General features: G+C 40.8%; 1 protein-coding gene across 1 annotated transcript; it reads right to left on the bottom strand.

The window, feature by feature from the left end:
• Window positions 1–511: 511 nt before the first annotated feature.
• IREB2 (iron responsive element binding protein 2) lies at window positions 512–20,442 on the bottom strand. Its single transcript, XM_007443466.4, has 22 exons — window positions 20,257–20,442; window positions 18,265–18,354; window positions 15,317–15,482; window positions 14,491–14,628; window positions 13,811–14,029; window positions 13,416–13,485; window positions 12,873–13,056; window positions 11,768–11,907; window positions 10,419–10,590; window positions 10,216–10,316; window positions 9,641–9,757; window positions 9,038–9,197; window positions 8,249–8,384; window positions 7,690–7,774; window positions 7,178–7,334; window positions 6,640–6,764; window positions 6,076–6,180; window positions 5,853–5,995; window positions 5,290–5,437; window positions 5,077–5,199; window positions 4,203–4,388; window positions 512–3,808 (listed from the first exon to the last, which is right to left on the bottom strand). The coding sequence occupies exons 1-22, from the start codon at window positions 20,273–20,275 to the stop codon at window positions 3,698–3,700; spliced, it is 2,895 nt and encodes a 964-aa protein (XP_007443528.2). The 5' UTR covers window positions 20,276–20,442; the 3' UTR covers window positions 512–3,697.
• Between the last annotated feature and the right edge of the window lie 142 nt (window positions 20,443–20,584).

Here is a 20,584-nt window from a genome sequence, read left to right on the forward strand (position 1 = left end):
AGAAATAGTTGTTCAGCTGGTCATTTGACTTCAAGCCCAAACCTAATTCTGAAGAATTTCAAGGAAGAATCTATTCTTCCTTATTTGACTGAAATAGGCAACCGAATGAACTTTGGACAGCTTAGAACCACCAAATGCATTACTATGCAGGAGTTCCTTTTTGGGTTTACGTTGTTGAAGCAATCGCGTCTTTCCCCAGACTCACACATCCGCCGTGCCTTGGTGTGACTCTGCGTTTAACCCTAACCCACCTCTTTCACTGAACTTGAACGGGCACAATTGTTTGTACCTTTGCATAAAGACGATTTCAAAAATGACAATTCATAAAAAGCGATAAGCTTGCCAACCCTGGCTCACGACCGCCAACATCTTTCACAACGTCACAAACCTTTTATGAAGTGGTGAATGTACTTAGCCACTTTTCCACAGCCATTATGACGGCTTTTACTAATCCAGTTCTCTTGGAATATTTGTCAAAAGACAATTTAAAAAAAAACGGTTGCAACTGAGACATGGTACAACTTTTCTTTATTAAAAATAATTTACATCAGTTTAACATTTTATGCACAATTGTCAGCAAATTGAACTTTGTCTTTTAAGATGTCTATACAATACTTATTCGTGAGTTGAAAACCATTGTATACCGTTAACATTGGCTTAAAAGAGCAGACATTCAGTTGCAGTGGCTCATGTGAGAATAAAATGCATGTATTATTTTGCTGAGTATAATTGATAAAACACTCCCCCCTAATTTGGTTACAACCTTCTCAAAGGCTCAGTTACGGTTCTTTTCAGAAGCCAAACTGAAGAGAGAATGTGAAAACCAGACACGTTTCCAGTTTTTGTAATTTTGCCCTGCTTGAGAGCCCAAGATTAGCATTTATGGTAGATTATGGAACACCCAGTGCCTTCTGACTAGAATACATTGTGCATTGCCAAGGTGAAAAGAATTCAAACAGGTGACTTTGCTTTCAATTAATAGAACCACACAAGTCTTCAATCACAGTGTCCAAATGATTATGCTTTTATTGGTTTAGAGGGAGAATTAATCCATGTATGCCTACAGGTTATGGTATCATTTCAAGAGGTTTTCAGAGTTTTCAAGAGGTGAGGACCAGCACTTTTAGAAAGCACCCCACTTACTAATAAAAGTGTCTGAAGTCTTTTGGTATTTGATCATCTCAAGGATTTCAGCTTTTTAATTAAAAAAAGTCACCAATGTCAGTTAGGAATATTATGAGCACTCTGCTGCCAAGCCCTTTGATAGTTAACATGATATGTCCATCACCCACTGAACCTATTTATAGTCAGTTCTTCCCAGATGTTCACGGAAAATTATTTTACATTTTTTAAAAAAAGGATAGGGCTGCAACCTCCAAAATATTATCTTTTGAATTTAAGAGAGAAAGGCCAAACCATGTTACTGTGTTTGACCTAATATGGATCATAATTCTGACTTGACACTTGGAGAACTGCAATCAGGCTGATCTTCTAACATCTACAGGCCAGAATCTTCAGGCAGGTCTGGTCAAACATATCATGTAGCAAAAAAAGCAACCTGGGTGGGGGGAGATGGCCACTTGACCCGACCCATTTGAAAGCATGTCAAATATCAGCACCTAGACATAGATGGAGGCCATTTATAGGGAACGCTCAACTTCACATTACTGTCAGCTTACTAAAAGGGTCTGCAGTATCTCCCAGTTACAAGCTCTGAAAGTAATCTGAAGTTACAAGTGCTGTTTTTGGATTTGGGTTAGAGCAGGGTTCCTCAACCTTGGGCATTTTAAAACGGGTGGACTTCAACTCCCAGAATTCCCCTTGCTGGCTAGGGGAATTCTGGGGGTTGAAGTCCACCCGTCTTAAAGTGGCCAAGGTTGAGGAACCCTGAGTTAGAGGACTGTGGGGTGTGTCTATAAGGCACACTGGTTTCTAGGAGCATGCATTTTACTTTGGAGCAGAGAACAGTGTCCTTAACCTAACAGTAGAGAAGATGCCTTGAAGCTGAAAGAAATGAGTGAAATATCCTTATTATCTTTTGCCATCTGTGATCAAGACAGAACTCCAAGCAGTTCATTCAAATGGAATAATAAAAGAAAGCCATCTATGTCAGTGAACTTATAAGAAAACAATAAGGTAGGCAAACATACAGCACAGCTGATATGGCAGAGAAAATATTGATTCAAGAAAAAAAAATGTATATGATACTTGCTTAAAGAGCTTGTTGGAAAAACATCTAAGGTTCAAAAGGACCGGGCAGAAATGTTCCACAGATTTTTATCACTGCCTCTGCAAAGTGTATTTCTAATCATTTAATCGTTTCTTCTTTAATTTCTCAAAAAAAGAATCTAGTAAGTGTCCAAATTAAAAAATTGTCTTTCAGAGCTTCATGGATGTTTTTAGTGACATACCATTTACTGGAAATAGAGTGTTTATTCTATTACATGAAGTCTGTTTGCTTTAAAAAAAACAGCTCTATAAACAACATAAGTGGAAGAGACTTTTTAGTGAGTTAGGGCTCAGGATGTTTTCTGCTACAGAAATTCCTGTAGTAATAAACTCAAAATTACTGTAAAGATCTGCGGAAGTATGGAATTCTTAATCAGAGATTGCTCCTCAGAATAACGCCACTGCCACGTGCCATCACAAATAAAGTCATTTTGGAAAGATCAGAACAATGGGAAGAAAAATCGGACACTACTCATTTGAAACCCAACAGGTTTGTTCGCTGCACAGACTGAAGAGAAAAAAATGAAAACTCTTCCCTGTTCTTCTGATGGGCAGACAATACTGCTCAATACCTGTTAACAGCCAAAGGCCAGCTGAGGAAAGAAGGCTGATGCTGTTGAAGCAAGAGACAAAACCATCCAATTCAATTCCATGATAGCCACTCATCAAAAGGTCACCGAGGGAGCCAGAGGGATCACTGCAAGCTTCTATTTCAAATTCCCCCAATTGAATGTCAGTTTTGGAACTTTTCATAAGGAAGTCTCTCTTCACGGAGCAGATTTCTGCTCTGAGAGTACCCCCTTCAGCGTGTGGACTGATTCCCAGAAATCTCCACCCAATGAGGCCACTGCTGAGAGTTCTGAGAACTCTCCCACTTTTCTGGAAGGCACCAAGTAGGGGAAGGCTGATAAAAGACTATTATTAACTAGGTCAGCCTCCCTTAAACTTTCTAGTGGATGGCTGATACAGTAATCTGGATCTGCGGGTGTTTTTGGGGTTCATTGTCAGAATCTTGGATCTTCTGAATTTTAAAAGAAGGAAATCATACATCCTTAAGCCATGTGCTATGCTCAAACCAATAAACAGCAGTAGAAAGTTAAAAGGTGCAAAAAATTAAGAGGGGAAAGAACAGCAGGAAATCTGGCTTAAAATCTTCACAATTCAGTTTCAGGTTTTCACATAATTTATATACAAAATGGTCTAAGATAACCCCCCTTCCCTCATACTTACAGATCTCTTTTCACAACACACACATCAACGTCTAGCAATGTCAATAGCACCATTCGAGTATTTTAAAATCCAGAAGGGCCTTGCTGCAGTTACTACAACAATTTCACAATCTTTTACATCCATGGACAAAGTATCTGAGCACAATGGGGCTGTCAGCAGTTCCAAAAGGAGAGGAAGGCTTCAGCAAGCCATCAGGAGGTTGGGTGGGTCTGCAGTCCTCTGAGGTGTCGATGGGGCTTTACAACAGCCTTTGAACCACATAGTTCAGGACACCGCCGTGCTTGTACAAGGTTATTTCTACATCACTGTCAAATGAGGCAGCCACGTGGAACACTTTTCCTGTACTCGTCTTAAAAGAACAAAAGAAAGAGGACAAACCCACAGGTCAGTTAAAGACTTTGTTTTTTCTAGTGATTCTAAAATTTAAAACTGGGTTCAACCGGTTTCTGCTGTCTGCACTACATTGCTTGGATTTTAAGAACCACCTGTAGTTTCCAAAATAATACATTCAGTCAGTGAATGAAATGTTGAAAATTTTAATCTAATTTTGTAATGCTTGTAAATTCCCTGCTTATTTACTTTGTGTCTTATATTATTTTATTGCCTTTTTCCTTTTTTTTTTTCCCATTTGCCTGCTCCTTTTTTCTCTTATTAAAAAGGCTTAAGAAAAATATAATGAAAACAAAACTTTCCCAAACATCAAATACTGCATGGAACCCCATACAGAAGTAAAAACGTGGTACCTTCACACACAGGGTGATTCCGGGCGATAACTCTTGAGGGAAGAAGATAGAAAACTGTTCTTTGCCAGTTAGGCCCAAAGACTGTGCACTGTCCCCAGGGAGAAACTGAAGTGGTGCAATGCCCATTCCAATCAAATGACCTTTATGGATCTTCTCATAGCTTTCTGCAATCACTGCTTTCACTCCCTGCAGAAAAAAAAAAAATCCAATTCAGATACTGCCTAATTCCCCAGTATTTCTCTAATCTGGAACATAGTCTGAATTTTAAGACAAAGAATCTGAGTTTTCTGGGTTCTAGCCCAGAATGCTAATAAACAGTGGTACAGCCAAAAACACTGGGATCCTTCCCAGTTTGGGCTCATTTGGAATATCAAGAATATGCTGTGGACACACTCCCAAAGGGAGGGGGGAGGAGGATCCTGGTGGTTATTAAGAGAACCCACCTCTAGGAGTACTGTTGCCTCCTAGCACTAGATTCTAAAATGCAAGCAACTGTTGTTGAAAGAATCAGAGGAAAGGGACAGTTGCAATTGGATCTATTCCTGTTACTAAAATTAAGCTGCGTATGCAGGAATTATTACAGCCTAACCAATCAGGATTATCTGGCCCATAAGCAATCACCAACACCCATGTTACACAGTGAATTTAGACCATGTTCTCTTAAGTGTGGTCCCAATTTCCCCAGTTTACAGTTGTAAATCATCGACTGCTGCTTGAGACCAGCTTGTACGTTTTCAAAAGAGGAAGCAAGAGAGACAGACGCAATTTGTGTTCTACAAAATTAAAGACAGCAGTTTCCCAAAGAAATCAAGCAGACCGGAATAATGAACACTTCCAGGACATAATAACGAGTGTTTAAGTAAAAACATAATACCAGTAAAAAAGGTCCTTTGGCAGCCCAGTCTCTTGAGCTCCCCAATCCATATTTCTTGCCTGCTAAGATAATCAGGGGGATACTTTCTTTCCGATATAACTCAGCTGCATCAAATACATCCAGCTGCAATGAAGACAGACAGAGACCCAGGTCATGATATATTCTTGGTGGACAGATAACCAATAAAGACTTTCTTTGAAACCACATCCTCACCGTCTGTCCTGTGGGGAAGTGGATTGTTTTAGGAGCTGGCTTGCCAATGAATTTATTTAAAAGCTTGATGTTTGCAAAGGTGCCTCTGGTCATCACAGCATCGTTCCCCCGGCGAGCCCCATACGAGTTGAACTCGCGGGGTGTGAGGCTAAAAGAGAGAGACCACCAAAGGCATTCAGTGTGGAAATTAGTTTGTTTATTCCCATGGTTTAAAAAGGTGTTCCTGCACACACACGGTCAGGGTTGGAAGGTGAAGACACAGGTCTCACTTCTGTGCATAGATATCTGGCACTGAGCCTTTTTTCCTAATTACGTTTTAACACTCCAACCTGTTGATCTGTATTTATTATCACTTGTTTTTATACAATACTAGAATTAGACCAAGTCATAGAAGAGCCTCCTAAGGAGAAAGTATACAACAAATTCTGATTCAAAAGGCTGAAACCTATTTAGCAACCAAAGAGGCACACACTGTTCATCACTGCCAGAAGAAAGTAATTTCTGAGGGTGAACTGGAAATCCAGCTCTTCTTCCTCCAGCCAGACTCCCCTGGAGGGCCTTACCCCTTATTTATCAAATATCTCGCTGCAGCACTTCCCCTCGCAATGCTTCCTGCAGGTGAGATATGATCAGTTGTGACAGAGTCTCCCAAATGCAGCAAGACGTGTGCATTTTCAATGGACTGGGGAGGAAGCGGGTCTTTGGCCTGAAAAGAGACAGGATTGAGCATGGTTAGGATCTGGCACGTTCTGAATGAATAGTCACACCTAATGTTAGTATACGTACCAGCTTATCAAAAAATGAAGGACATCGGATGTAAGTAGACTTTGAATCCCAGGTAAATAAAGTTGATTCAGGTGCCTCCAGAGAGTTCCAACGCTTATTTCCTTTCTGGAAAACAAAGAGGAACCATTTTCATAAGAGAACAAAGGAACTTTATTTTCTGGTTATTTCCTCCTGCTTTATACCCAAATGGCCAGCTGCTGGACGTCATACTATAGGAAATAAAAATACTCACATATAATGGAATGCCCTTCTCTTTGTGGCTAATTCTTTGTTAATTCAGCACAAACATACACCCTCTGACTTATAAAATATCTCCCACAAGGAGCAGTCTTTGAAATGATTTCAGGATAAGCATTGGCAACAACATATCCACTCCAAAGAACCAAGCCATTCAGGATAAGTAGGAGAGCTGGAAAACACAGAAATGGCTAGGTCTGGGGAGATGTGGTCTCCATCCAAACAGCAACTCTGGGTACGCCTCCCCCCATCTCACTACCAGGTGCCATATGAGCTCTCGGAAGCAAACATATAGCCCATCCCTGATGAAAGAAAATGATAAACTACCTCCATTTTTATTTTCAATTCTTTAAACATGGATGATATTACAAATTCCTCCTCTATTTGCTGAAGTTCTTCCCGAGAAGGCCAAATATCATGCAGGAAGATATTTCTGCCATCAGGATTAACCCCTGCAAGAAATTTGATATGTGGAGATCATGGTCAGTCTCAGCCAAAGCCACCCAGAGAAAATGAAAATATGTAAAGAAAGTCCCAAAACTCCGTTTATGATATACACATTGAACATATGATACCGATGGCACATATTTTAGGAAACCCATACAAAATCCCACCTAAAATCCCACCTTATCTATGGAGGAGAAAGTTACTAAATTTGCTTCCAGTGGATAGCTGAGAGCTTCTGTATCCAAAGATGCTGAGAGACAAATTGGCTGGCACGGCAGCTGCTAATGGACTACGCTATTGTATATGATCGTTCAAACAGCACTAGAAAACGGGACTTTTCCTCTTACATAACAGGGCTCCCTCTAAAAAAACAACATTGCTTTGATAACGCTTGAGCTAGGCAAATTCCAACAGTTACCTAGTGGCTCAGTCTGGAAATCAATATTCACAGTTCCTGCAATAGCATAAGCGACAACAAGGGAGGGAGAAGCCAGGTAGTTGGCACGGATACAGCTGCAGAGTCGGCCTTCAAAGTTTTTGTTTCCAGACACAACGCCACAGGCCACCAAGTCGCCCTGAATGTGAAAAAAATGGAACAAAACAGGATTTTTCTCAATACTCTCATTCTCTTCTAAACGACTTCCTTGCTAGTCGAGCCAAAGAATTTGCCGTTAAGCGGAAAACAACCAGTTTCAAATTCTGCAGATGACAGCAAGGGGGCTGCTAAAACAATCCCTACTAGTCTTAAGATCACTGGAATCCTAGTTCAACAAGATCAGCTTTCCCACCCACTCCTTCTAGCCTTAATGAGCAAGAACAGTATCTGTACACCTTATTCGCAATAAACACTCACCTATTAAAACACCACATTTCACAAGTGTTAACAGTGTCAGCAAACTCTGCTCAGATGTCTGATGTGTTAAAGCATACCTGTATAATCGCATTCTGAATGGCTTCTGGCAAAGGTGCAGTATTCCCAACACACGTGGAACAGCCATAACCAATGACCTCAAACCTACAATGAAAACCAGGATTTTGTGATTCACTTTGGATTCATTCACATTTTCACTGCATTTCGATAACCAATGCATTTGTCACACATAAAAGAGCTGCTGTACACAGCTGGGGCTTCAAGATTTAGGGATTCTATTAGTGGAAAGATTGAAGCAGTGGTTCTCAACCTTGGCAACTTCCAGGTCTGTGGATTTCAGCTCCCAGAATTCTTCAGCTAGTGTGGCCACTGCCAAGAATTCTGGGAGTTGAAATCCATCTATCTGAAAGTTACCCAAATTGGGAAAACACTGGTCTGAAGGAAAGGGACTCAGCTCAGATAAGACAACTGCTGTGTGCACAGGATCCAGATTCAGTAATGGGCATCTTCATTTAAAAAAAAACAAATGCAAGCAGAACCTTCTCTGCTAAGGCTCTCTAACCTAGGGTTGTGGAAAGCATGTGAAAAAGGTACGTATTAGAGCAAAGAAAGTAATACCCAAGTTTATTGAGGTACGGTAATACACCGCTGGAACTGAGATAGTGCGTGACCGTTCCACTCCCAGGCGACAGGCTCGTTCTTATGTAAGGTTTAACAGTCAGACCAGCTTCAGTGGCTTTTTTAGCCAATAAACCTAATGAAAAAGGGAAGACGCTGTTATAATAACACCATGACTGCCTCTTTTGAAAATGGAGGGTGCCGAGATTGATATGCAAGCAAATGTCTTTGCCCACCTTTGACAGTGACAGATATTCACAGAATGGGGACATAGTTGCATTTGGCTCTACCAACAGATACTGGGTATTTTTTTCAGGCTGAGGTGGAAGGAATGAAGCTGGTGGGGCAGGAGCCAGCAGGTCCCAGGGTAGAGCAAATTATAACGTTACTAGAGATTAGATACCTTCCAAAGTCATCAAGAGAACAACCAAGTTTCCATTGATTTGCAAAGGCAGGAGAAAAAAGCCTAGAATTTAAATCCAGGGGTGCAGATCTATACAAGGTTTCATGTTTGTGTTCTGCAGCATATATGAATTTGTTGCCTGCAAAAAAGACACTAATCCTACCAAGTTGTGACTGTGGCCAAGCAAATCAATTCCTGAACATGGGGCTAAGGGTCTGGAGAGCTGAGATTTACAGCCATGTCTGCGTGAAGCCTGAAATCAGGCAATATGATCTTGCACATGGCCCAGGCAGCCTTCCAATAAAAATGGCTGAAAGGTGTTGAATGCTCTGGAAAGAGAGAAAAAGAGAGAGGGAGAGGGAGAGAGAGAGAGAGAGAGAAAGTACCTGCTCCTAGCATTGCAGAGGGATTGCAGTTGTTCGTACAGCTGATGACTGCAGCAATGACGACTGATCCGTGAGCCAATTTGTACTTGTTTCCTTCATATTCAACAGGAATTACATCGTGCTGCTTTTCAGCAGGAATCTGAAAGCCTCTGAAGCCAACCTAGGTGATCAAAGAGTGGTTGCAGAGTCAGTCCACACTACACACCACACATTCCTTACTGTTGGGAAGTAAGAAGGGAGACACCAGAACTGTTGGGTCCACACAGGTTTGGGGACCAGACAGTCAAATCCTAGCAACAGAATCGCCTATAAAATTGAAAGACTGCCATGAATGATTTAATTTGGATTGAAAGACCTGCATCACCTACTTTGATAGGATGGTTTTTGGAGACCAGGATGGGCCAATTCCCAATGTTTGTTCATGCAACAGAAGGGGTGCCCTAAGAACACACTTCCTGCATCTATTCTGCTCAAAAGGGAGATCTGAAAAACTGCACTCTAGATGTTCCCTATAATCATCAAAACATTCCAACTGGCAGGAAAGGGGGATTCTCCTCTGATAAAAACTTAAAACAGCAAGATGAACTTTCAAAGGATACATACCTTTTCACTTAAGCATGCTTGAAAGTCACTCTTCATGTTTGTTACAGCCACTCTATCCTGGGCCCTTTTGGGACCACTTACATACGGTGTGATAGAACCCAGGTTTATATGTATGATCTGACAGGGAAAAAATGTTTTGTTAGTTGTTATTTCACAATTTACACTGTTGTGCTGAGGCCTGGCTTTTAAAGCAAGCAAGCCAAAAGTGAGGGCAAGTGGTATGTACTGACCAACTTCTCTTAGGGCAAGCTGGCATACAAGTCTTTGACAAAAGAGGAGACACAATATTTTGAATTCCATATATCTTTGCAGTTTGTATATTTTTGGAAAACACACGCTTCAGATCAACCACTTAAATACTGACATTTATTCAAAATTCCCAGTGGCATTCCATTCAAGGACAACTCAAGTCCTTGCAACATCAACAATATCAAAGAGAAATTAATTCTCTTGCCAATAATTCACTGGATGTTGCAATGAGAGCACAGCAACCTGTTTGAAAAGAAAGAGTAGAAAATGCCTTGGACTACAGAAATGGCTACTTTCTTGGGAGTTTGGGCCCATTTTGTAATTACCTGGGAATATTCAGGTTCTTTAGCAGAATACTGGTAATTTCTAAACAGTTTCACAGTTTTAAGATATGCCTCCATAGACTTAAGTTTGGTGTCATCGAAGCCTGTGAGGAAAAAATTCAAAAGTTTGATCATATCTCCAAAGACTGAGAAACTAATTACATGGCTTTAGCCAACCCAGTCTCCTCCTTCAGTGTCAGTCCTACCTGTATGCTTTAAGTGCTTTAACGTTACATCATCTACAGGGAAAAAGCTCAGAATAGCACCATATTCTGGACACATGTTTGCGATGGTGGTTCGGTCCCCAATGGAAAGATGGGAAACTCCAGGGCCAAAGAACTCCACAAATTTTCCAGATACTCCTGCTTGCCTTAGTTGCTATGGAGACAGGGAAAAAAAAAAGAACCCTCCAGTATCACATGTGTGCCAAGGGGAAATGCTGTAGCATCATTGTTTTTTAAAATAAATGGTTAGCAGTTCTACAAACGGGAATCCATCAGACCATGAGGGCTTGCAGGGAAACGCTGACACTTGGCCCTCTGTTAACCAGCAAGAGGCAGGATGGGCACCAAAGAACCCCCTGCAAAATGATTTTGGCAGGCAAGCCAAAATCCATGGCAAATAGCTAAGCAGAGCACCATAGCAGCTTTGCCTTTCTTTACCGGTGTGGTTTACTTATGCAGCACTAATTAAAGCTCTAGGAAGTCAAACTCATCCTGAAGATGCTGTCCCTCCTCAGTCCTACTGACTTCCACAATGTTCCTGACATGAATGTTAAGATCTCATCATCTATTCCACCTTGCTGTCCCCTGGACAACCACTTAATTATAAAAAGCTCCTATCAAATACCACAACTTAGTAAACAGTTTTTAAAAATAATGATGGCTGAAAGATGTATTCATTTAAATCATCTGCACTATTTGTTACATTTCAGCCATGTGTATTCGTATGCCTTAGAATAATGTAATTCTACAGCAAGTCTGTTGAGACACAATCCAACACACAGCAAGCTTACATGGGAATGCGCTTTTCTTTATTCCGTGTACAAGCAAGAAAACAGCCATAACGTAACCCAATCACAATTACAATATTAACACTCATCTGACAACCATGGTCAAATACAAAAGAAACCGGGGGCAGAAACCTTCTATTTCTTCCCTAATAGAGAAGTAAGATTAAATCTTACTTCAGCAGCAACTTTGCCTACTGAACGTTGCTGTTCTGCAACTTCCCACAGACAACTGCTCCTTGCTCCAGTTAAGCCGTAATAACTGTGGGAAGAACTGTGAATGTTTGCCAAGAATGGTTGCTTTAGTACAAATTTCACTGTCTGTTCATGAAGTTGGCATGGCATGTCTCTTATCTGTCTGTCATCAAGTGCTGAGGATTTGCAAACAACTGTCAATGGCATTGCTGGTGAGAAACGTATGGCTCTTTATTTTATTTACTTAAACGATGGATATGGCCACCCATCTTGTGGCACAAAACTCTGTTTTACCTTCGGTAGCAGCGTGTACATGATCACGCTGCCTCTTTGTCCCCAAAGAGAACGTACCTTTGTAATGCTTAGGACTACATCTATTGATGTAGCGAGCGAGCTGGCCGACCCAGTCAGTTCACACCCAACCACCTCGGGCAAAGTGAGGGTGACAGGTAGCCCCAGCATGACTGCTTCTGTTTCGATTCCACCCATACCTAGGTGGGGCAATAACAGCATCGAACAGCTTATTGAAAAACGGATGCGTTACACCATGTTGAAATCTTTATCCAAGCTCTCTTTTGTCTGATGTTAAAATAGGCTGCACTGAAAATTCAATATTGTCCTAAGTTCATGTCTGGAAGACATATGCCTTAGATGAAACAGAAATAAAATGGACCTTTGGATGGGTAAACATAACATTTTTCATCTTTAGCAAAAGAAATTGCATCTGGACAATGTTTTCTTCCTGCACATATGGCTTTTGGCTATGTGCCTAAATAAATTAAGTATATATACCATCCCAAATATTTTATTGAGGTTGCATTATATCAAAAGGCATTTTATAGCGCTTCTACTCTTGATATGTACAGGTATACCTCCCCACAGCATCTGCATATATTTCAATAGAAAATTACCCTGTGTCTGGGGTTGAAGTAACACTGAGATGACAACCTCAATTATTTTCTTTATATCCATTCCTTTTTAAGTTATGTTTTGCAGGCTACTATTTAATTGTAAATACGGGGCCACAATTCTTACAAAGGCTGCTAACAAAGGGATGCCTAATAAAATGGATGCAAAGAAGAGGACACAATTTCAAAATATTGACAAGTACAAGAACATGCTTATCTGAAGACAAAGCGAAGAACTCTATGTGGTTTAAGAACAGCTATATGAAGTATCTTTGCCTACAATCCTTCATCCCTTACAAGCATGGCACGTCCTATCTTTTAAATTGTAATTTAAAAGCATGACAATTTAAATAACAGAGACCGTCATAATGCTGACATTTGAAAATAGCCTGAGGAACCATTTGGTTGCCAAACCCCACCCGTCAAGTAAAAAATAATCTCTGTACCAATATTATCCCAATTAACTTCTTTATAAAGACAGTGTACGAGGATTTCAAGCAGCTGTCCAGAAGATATTAAAAAGAGAAAAGCCTCTCCAAGCTACTTACCCCACCCCAAGATTCCCAAGCCATTCACCATGGTTGTATGAGAATCTGTGCCAATAACACTGTCAGGATAGAGAAAGTCTTTGACATCAAATACTACTCTTGACAGGTATTCCAGATTCATCTGATGGGCCATTCCTGTTCCGGGAGGAATTACTGAGACATTTCTGAAAACTTTGGAACCCCACTAGTTTAATTAATAAAAAGAGAGACGACAGAAAGACAGACAGAAAAGGCATGTTAGTTTCACACTTTCTAAATCAGCATTTCCCACGCTGGCACCCCCCAGATGGTACTGCAAATTCTGAGAGTTGTAGTGCCAAGAGATGTTAGCTACTTGCCTCCTCATAATTTCTTTCCTGTAGCAAGTGGGGATTAATATGGGAATTTGTCCATATTAAATTGTGATTGTGTACATTCTCCCCCTTCATAGTAGGAAAGGGGAGATCAGTTCCATGACTGATCTCAGCAAATCTTTTATCAATCCATTTGTTACTGTTTTTCTTTCAAGTTCTCCTGGGTCACATTGCCTTCAAACCAACGTACCTTAAAAAACTGGAGTCTCTCTTTATTTCTTCCAAATTCCATCTCTTGATTCTTTAATACTGTTTCAGGCCTAAGAAGATGAAAGGGAAAGAACTCATATTAAAACCGATATCTACAGCTCTTAGAAAAAGAGCCCAAAGAAACATCTCTCTTGCTAATGTTTCAGGAAATGTTACACAAAGAAAAGTAGAATGTTAGGGGTAAAAGAGACATTTTTTCATCAGTTAAATCCTTTGCCCCAAACTTGGTTTGATATTTGGCTGTAAAGTAAGTTTAATACATATGTATGGTTAGGATCCAGGTGGAAGCCAGTCTCACTAGCTGCCAAAGTTTTTGCCTGCAGAACAAGAATGATCCTTCAAAGCCAAGAGGGAAATTTAAAAAGGCAAGCTTACTCAGGCACTGGTTGAAGATGAAAAGGACACAGCAGGGGGGTGTTCTCAATCTGCACAGAAAACGGCCCCGAGTTCCGCTTTGATTCTCCATCGCATGGTCCTTTGCAGCTGGACTGGTCTCGGCATGGGAGCTTTCGAGGAGCTTTAAGCGGAGAGAGTTTTGAGGAAGGGGGTCGTGGGGGATCACCACCTCCAGGATTGGGAGTGTTCTGTATTGCACTGTTAAAAAAATGAAATGGAAATAATGCTTTGTTCCTTGCAGTCCTCTGAATCCCCATTATACTAAATTATAATATATACGTACTTTTCATAAGAACATTAGAATTTTTTTTTTAAATCTCCAGAGGCAAAAGGAACTTCAGGTTTGATAAGCTCAAGAGAGAGAGAGATTTCCATTTGGGGAACACCTGTCTAATATACTGGTTGCCTTATACTGGTACCTCAACATCTGATTGTGTTGATGGGAACTGAAGTCCCAGGAATCTGGAGGGCCACAAATTCCCTGCTCCTGCTTCAAGTACAGGAGAATTCAATGTATTTAAAGGAGATAAACTCAGTATCTCAACATGACCACACTTCTGAAGTTTACCCACTTAAGGACAAACATTCTACTGTATTACCAAGACAGTGCCCCATTGCCCCCCAACAGAATACAAGGAAGCCAACAATTCAATAGATACCATTTACTGAAGTCAATCTGCAAAGAATGGTCCACAGTAAGATCTGTTGGGCAGGCGGGATGGACCTGTGCAGGGTCACCTCCAAGGTTCTTCACAGCTTCCCTCATGGCAGCAAAATCTACCATTGCAGGAATTCCACTGACAAACAGGAGCAATGTTTACTTATAACAACTATAAAGCCAGCAATTTAGATTCAAATAAGGCAGGATCCAAATCTCATCAAGAGGACTAACAGTCAGGACATGATACACAGAGCAGTTACCGATCAGGCTAGGCCATGATTCTAACTATGGTTTAAGCCACAGTGGCTGAGTTCACACATTGTTCTAAACCAGGGTTTCTCAGCCTTGGCAGCTTTCAGATGTGTGGACTTCAACTCCCAGAATTCCCCAGCCAGCCCATACAGATAAAGACGGATGGGTTCTTGCATCATGCAAAGCTTAAACCACATAACCACGTTATGGCTTTATTTAACACGTAAGTCCCATCACAGGTTGACTGAGAAGATAACAACTCAGTGGATGGCCAACCTGTCAATTAGATGCACTCCCAGACAGAGCTGAGAAAGATTTCTGTCTGAAAGCCTGCATGTGGATATCCTGAAACATACCGTACAACCAGCAAGGTAAACGCTGCAGTAATCTTCCATTATTTCAATCCCTTTTCCTAAGCAGACTTAATTGGTTATTGCTTGGAATCACTGCCAGGATAAACTATGCAATCTGAATGTCTGACCGTCTAAACACTGTGAAAGACCCACCCAGAACATTTAGAAAAACTCATCAGATTCTAACTAAAATAGATAACTCAGAAAAGTGGGTCTTACGTGAAATCTTGGAGAAGGACTCTGGCAGGACAGAAGGGCACTTCAACGTTGTTCTGTTTGGCTTGCCAGTCCAGAATATTCATAACGTCGCCTTCTTTCACTAGGAAACCATCGCAGTTGCGGACAGCCGTTTCCAACATGACCCGTATGGTATAAGGCAGGATATCTGCATATGGATCAAGTAGCTAAATTGCTCAGGGACAAACATTGGTGCTATAGACTTTCTTTCTAAATCAGGAAACTTGTCCAAGCAGAAAATGTGGGGAGGACAGAGAGTAGGGGGATTTCTGTCTGAGAAGACAGAAAACTGTGGTGCAGCACAATCTGTACAACTAAGCTAGATGATTAATTTGACATAAGGCAGCTGCTATATCCCTACTATTATATAAGAGAAGCCTACTTTATAATTTGCCAGAAGAACAAATAATTGGATTGTTTTTCCTTTAAGTATCATTTGGAAATAATAAAAACATTAATAAGCATTTGCTGGTATTCTTGGCATTAGTTTTCTTATGGCTGAGTATGGGCCAGGAGTAGGAATCTACATCTCCTTCTCTTGGATTCTGGAAACTGGCAAGCATGTATTTCAATAAATCTATTTAATGTTGCTTACTGAAGAACAGGACTTATTAATAAACAGTAGAGGAAGCATGCTACTAGTCAGAGAATCCTTCAAAATTAGACTGTTAATTTTATTAAGAACTGTTGTCCAGGTGAGAGCAACCATTCTCAGCAGGAGAGTTAAAGAAATCAAAATAGGGCACTCTGCAGCAATGAACTCTGAGAACATTTGTCTAGGGACACTGGAGATTTCAATACTTTTAAAGTAAGTCTGTGACACGTAAAGGAGCTTGCAACCACCATCTCAGAAAGAAGCAATTATTCTTTTTAATGAGCATAAGGCAAGCAGACCCACATAATAGTTTTTCGGCTCTGAAGGTTGCAAACTGCTGCCGCAGGGTTCGCCAGCTCCATTTAAATTAGTTGAGTTTTGTAAGGCAGGCAAGGTAATTTCTCCCTCATTAAGTGATTCATCCAAAGGCTAATCAAATAGAAAGCTGTTTATGAACTGACAAGTGTGTTTTCAATTCAGGCTGATAAGCAGGAAACAGACATTCTCTAACACGATTTCTTATTTCAAAATATACAGTTATGTAACTACCAAACAATTATATAATTATCCTCAAGGTTTTCAGCGTGACAGGGAACCACCAACAGTTCATCAATAACTGAAATGCTCTGATCTCAACTTTTAATATTTATATGGGGAGATTGCGCATGTATCAAGGAATCAAATTCATGATTCAATGCACTTCTGTTATGGGAGAACAGCGGGATACAAATAAACTAACAAACAAAATTTTGAAAGCTCGGATGACCAATTCAGCTTCTCTTCCAGAAGGCACCTATGAGTTTGTCTAGTGTAAATTAAAGATCTTGTGATGCTGGTCACCTTCTGGAAGGAAAGAGACAGAGCAAATAATGGACACTTTTTAGAGATAGTTTTGTATGATCAAATATCTGCTTCTCAAAAGGGACATACAACAGAAGAGTTTCTGTCGTTTTTAAAAAGATAACCACAGCAGCGTGACAACACCCAGCTGAACAAACTGATAAAGAAAGGCTGTAATTCTGAGTAAGCTTCTTCCGCAGGGCTCTCCGAAATTCGCTAAGTAGAGTTTATCATTTTGAAAATACACCAAAACTTTCAAGCAGAAAGAAATGAACTGCAACATACATTTGTTTGAACTAAATAAGGTAATTTCTGGCTGCCTAGTCACCAGAGAGGTTAAGATTATTTTGACAACACTATGTTATGAAGGGGGTCCACAGATTTCTGACAGAACCAAAAAAGGGCAAACAGAAGTTAAAGTGAATAAACTTTCTCTGGTATAAAAAACACATTAATGGCCAACTGCAGTTAATTCAATGGCAGCTGTGTCTGTTTCTAATTGGAATTTGAACATCCAGTAATAAGGAAATTAATAGCATACTCTTAGGCATATTTACTCAACAAGTTTTAATAGTTAATGCATTTAGGAGGACAACTGTGCAGCACAATCCCAAGAATGGTTCAGTAACAAAGCCACCAATTCCCAAATATGTTTTAAGACTGCTACCTAATTCTGGTAAATTATGTTTCAGAAAACGATGTTTAGGATCAAGGAATTAAACATAAGCCATTAACTATTTAAAAAAAAAATTCTACTTGAGACTCATGACTGTTGATCTCATGCCTTCCTATAGCTCTTCAACGGAAATGATATATATGTCCCTGCTCCTTTTCTGAGACTGACAGTTGCAGGACAGTTAACAAGTTGGGACTGTAACTTGGTGGTGCCCTGACAGATCTATGAATAAATGCCATTGGCCTGATTTGTATATATTTCAATCATTTCTGGACTGTTAAGATGACAATCCAGTAATGAATCAGATAAGCCTACACATAGTGGATACAAGAGAGTGAACTTTACTCATCAGTGGGCTGTATTTTATATCAACTTTAATAACTGTCTTTAGTTTCACCACAATTCATCACAGCTCAAATTCTGAAACTAAATATTCCTGAAAAAGTTCAGTTTAGGAACACTCTAGAGAAATGTTTCTCAACCTTGGAAACTTGAAGATGTGTGGACTTCAACTCCCAGAATTCCCTAGCCAGCCATGCTAGGGAAGAAGTCCACACATCTTCAAGTTGCCAAGGTGGAGAAACACTGCTCTAGGGCAAGCTAAAAATAGGAGTTAAACATTCCCACATTAGAAGTAATCCCACTGCTCTTCATGGACCTGCTCTTAGTAAGAAACATTCAATCAAGTGCCCATTTTGAGCAAATGTTCTTACTAACTTAGAGAAAATACTTGCATCTCACTACATAACACTTTAAAGAGGTTAGACTATTTATTAGAGGATTTATATTAGGAAAGTGCAACTGAAAAGTATGTTTTACCATATTTGGTGCCTCCTAGTTTAGCAATGTTGTAGAACTTTTTGTCTGCATTGTCACTCAGTGTTTCAACTACGTGCTGGAACAGGTGGCCTGAAAAACAAGTCAGATTATTAAAGTTATTTGATACGTGTGTGCATATGCAGTTGAACAGAAAGGCTGCAATCCTATCCATGTTCACCTTGAGTAACATTCACTAAATCCACTGGGATTCACTACTAAGTAAAAAAAAAAAAAAGTTTAGATTACCAGCCTAAACATTTTCCTATAAGTAATTTTTCCTATAAATAATTTGCAGTTGAATGTCATTATATACAGTAAATACTTTTATTCTAGTTTAAATGGAATTTAGATACCTTGTAATAGATTCTATATATAGCATAAATTTTCTTTAGAACTATAAATATGCAGCTCTAATTCCACTTTGGTAAATATTGGGCTACATCCAGGTTTAGTCATACTTGGAGACGGAAATCAATAGAGCTTAAATCTTGAGTAATAAATCCCATTGATGTTAATCTAATCTCAGTATGATTCAATTTAAGGACCAACTCATTGTCTTCATTAATGAGTTACAAATAAATTGTATTTAAGATTTTAAAGCCAAGACTTCAAGCAATTTGTTTTTTTTAAATAAAACATTAAGAAGCAGAATATATATCCTTCATGTATAATTGGTATTTGAGGAATTACAGAAAAGGTTCTCTTTTTATCCACCACCCTGAACGAACTTTACTGAACAAAAGTGGGTTTTGGAGGGGGAATAAAAATGTGTTTGTGTCTATTAGCAATGCTGTTATTCACAAATGTCCCAATGGTACCCAAGGCTTAACGTTAAAACCTTTAGAAGGAAGCCTTCCCCATAACACGCTGATATATCCTGAATCCAAGCAGAAGCATTCTTGGTAGCTACTTTGCTTTCAAATCAACACAGAATCCCCGCCCCACCATCTCCTCTTTTTCTGCTATACAAGCACACACATCTTCTGACAGCAGATAGAGTGGGGATCTTTGCTCCGCTCCAGGATGGAGGAACATATTGCACTGGAAGATTAGCAGGAGAAACAAACCAGCCCCTTATTTTTCTAATCTCCTGATCAGCACTTTTTGTCAAGCCTCCAACATTCTCAGGTTGTTGTTGAATATACGGAGCACAGAAAAAGGCAAGACTGAGAACATGAAAGTGGATAGAATGCAGAAGGCTTATGGACGATGGGAACTGTAGTCCAAGGCACATGAAAGAGGATGATAGGAACTGTTGTTTAACAGACCTGGAGTTAACAGAGTGGGAATGACAGGAACTGTAGCCCAAGAGAAATTAACAGGGATGATGGGAACCATTGTTTAACAGACCTGGAATGGGAACCATAGCCCAAGGGAAATGGAAAGGGATGATGGGAACTGTTGTTTAGCAGACCTGGAATGGGGATGATTGAAACTTACTCCAAAGCACAAGGAAGGGATGATGAGAATTGTTGTTTAACAGACCTGGAATGAGGATGAGGAGATACATGGGAGGGGATAGTGGGAACTACAGCCCAAGACACATGGAAGGGGATGATGGGAACTGCTGTTTAACAGTCCTGAAACGGGAATGACAGGAACTGTAGCCCAAGGAAAATGGACAGGGATAATGGGAACTACTGCTTAACAGACCTGGAATGGGGATGATGGGAACTGTTATTTAACGGACCTGAAATGGGGAGGATGGGAATTGTACCCCAAGGGAAATGGACGGGGATGATAGGAATTGCAGCCTATTATAGCAAAGGGGGTGATGGAAATTGTAGCCCCACACCTCTTGTATCTTGGGGGGCACCAGGTTGGGAAAGACCAAACTAGTTGGGGGGGAGGCAGGCAAGCGAGAAAGATGGCTGATGGCTTCAAAGGGGAAGGTGGAGGAAAGGGAGGCAGGTCCTCGCGGGCACAAAGGGAAAGGGGCCATTTTACAGCCCTCGCGACCGTCCCCGCCCCCTTCCCCCACTCGGCACTGACCTGTCCGGGCCGCCTCCATGTTCCCTCTTCGGAAGAAGGATGCTGCGGGGGAGGGAAGAGCGGGGGGGGCGGAGCCCTCCCCTCAAACACCGCGAGAAAGCGAGCGAGCGAGACAGGGAGGGGGAGACAACCGGCGGGCCCCTCAGCGCCTCCACCCGGCCCTCCCCGCTCCCTCATTGGGCTCTCTCAGCTCTCGCGAGAGCTGAGCGGCCCGCAAGAAAGGAAATCGGCGCAGGCTCTCGCGAGGTTTGGTCTGGCGCGAGGGGCTGTGCGCGCGCATGCCCGCCTCCCGCTCCTTCCCTCTTTGGTCGGGGATGGAAGCGGACAG

This window comes from Python bivittatus, unplaced genomic scaffold (genome assembly GCF_059951505.1).
Source record: "Python bivittatus isolate LINGU-HERP-01145 unplaced genomic scaffold, Pbiv_v1 ctg000530_np1212, whole genome shotgun sequence".
Classification (NCBI taxonomy): Eukaryota; Metazoa; Chordata; class Lepidosauria; order Squamata; family Pythonidae; genus Python; species Python bivittatus.

What these genes read in the sequence shown, in the direction of transcription:
- IREB2 (XM_007443466.4), bottom strand. An exon ending in AATTGAAAATAAAAATGGAG is followed by an intron (nt 6,181 to 6,639) that starts GTAGTTTATCAT and finishes TTTGTTTTCCAG; the next exon opens with AAAGGAAATAAGCGTTGGAA. An exon ending in ACTTCCCCACAGGACAGACG is followed by an intron (nt 5,200 to 5,289) that starts GTGAGGATGTGG and finishes TCTTCATTGCAG; the next exon opens with CTGGATGTATTTGATGCAGC.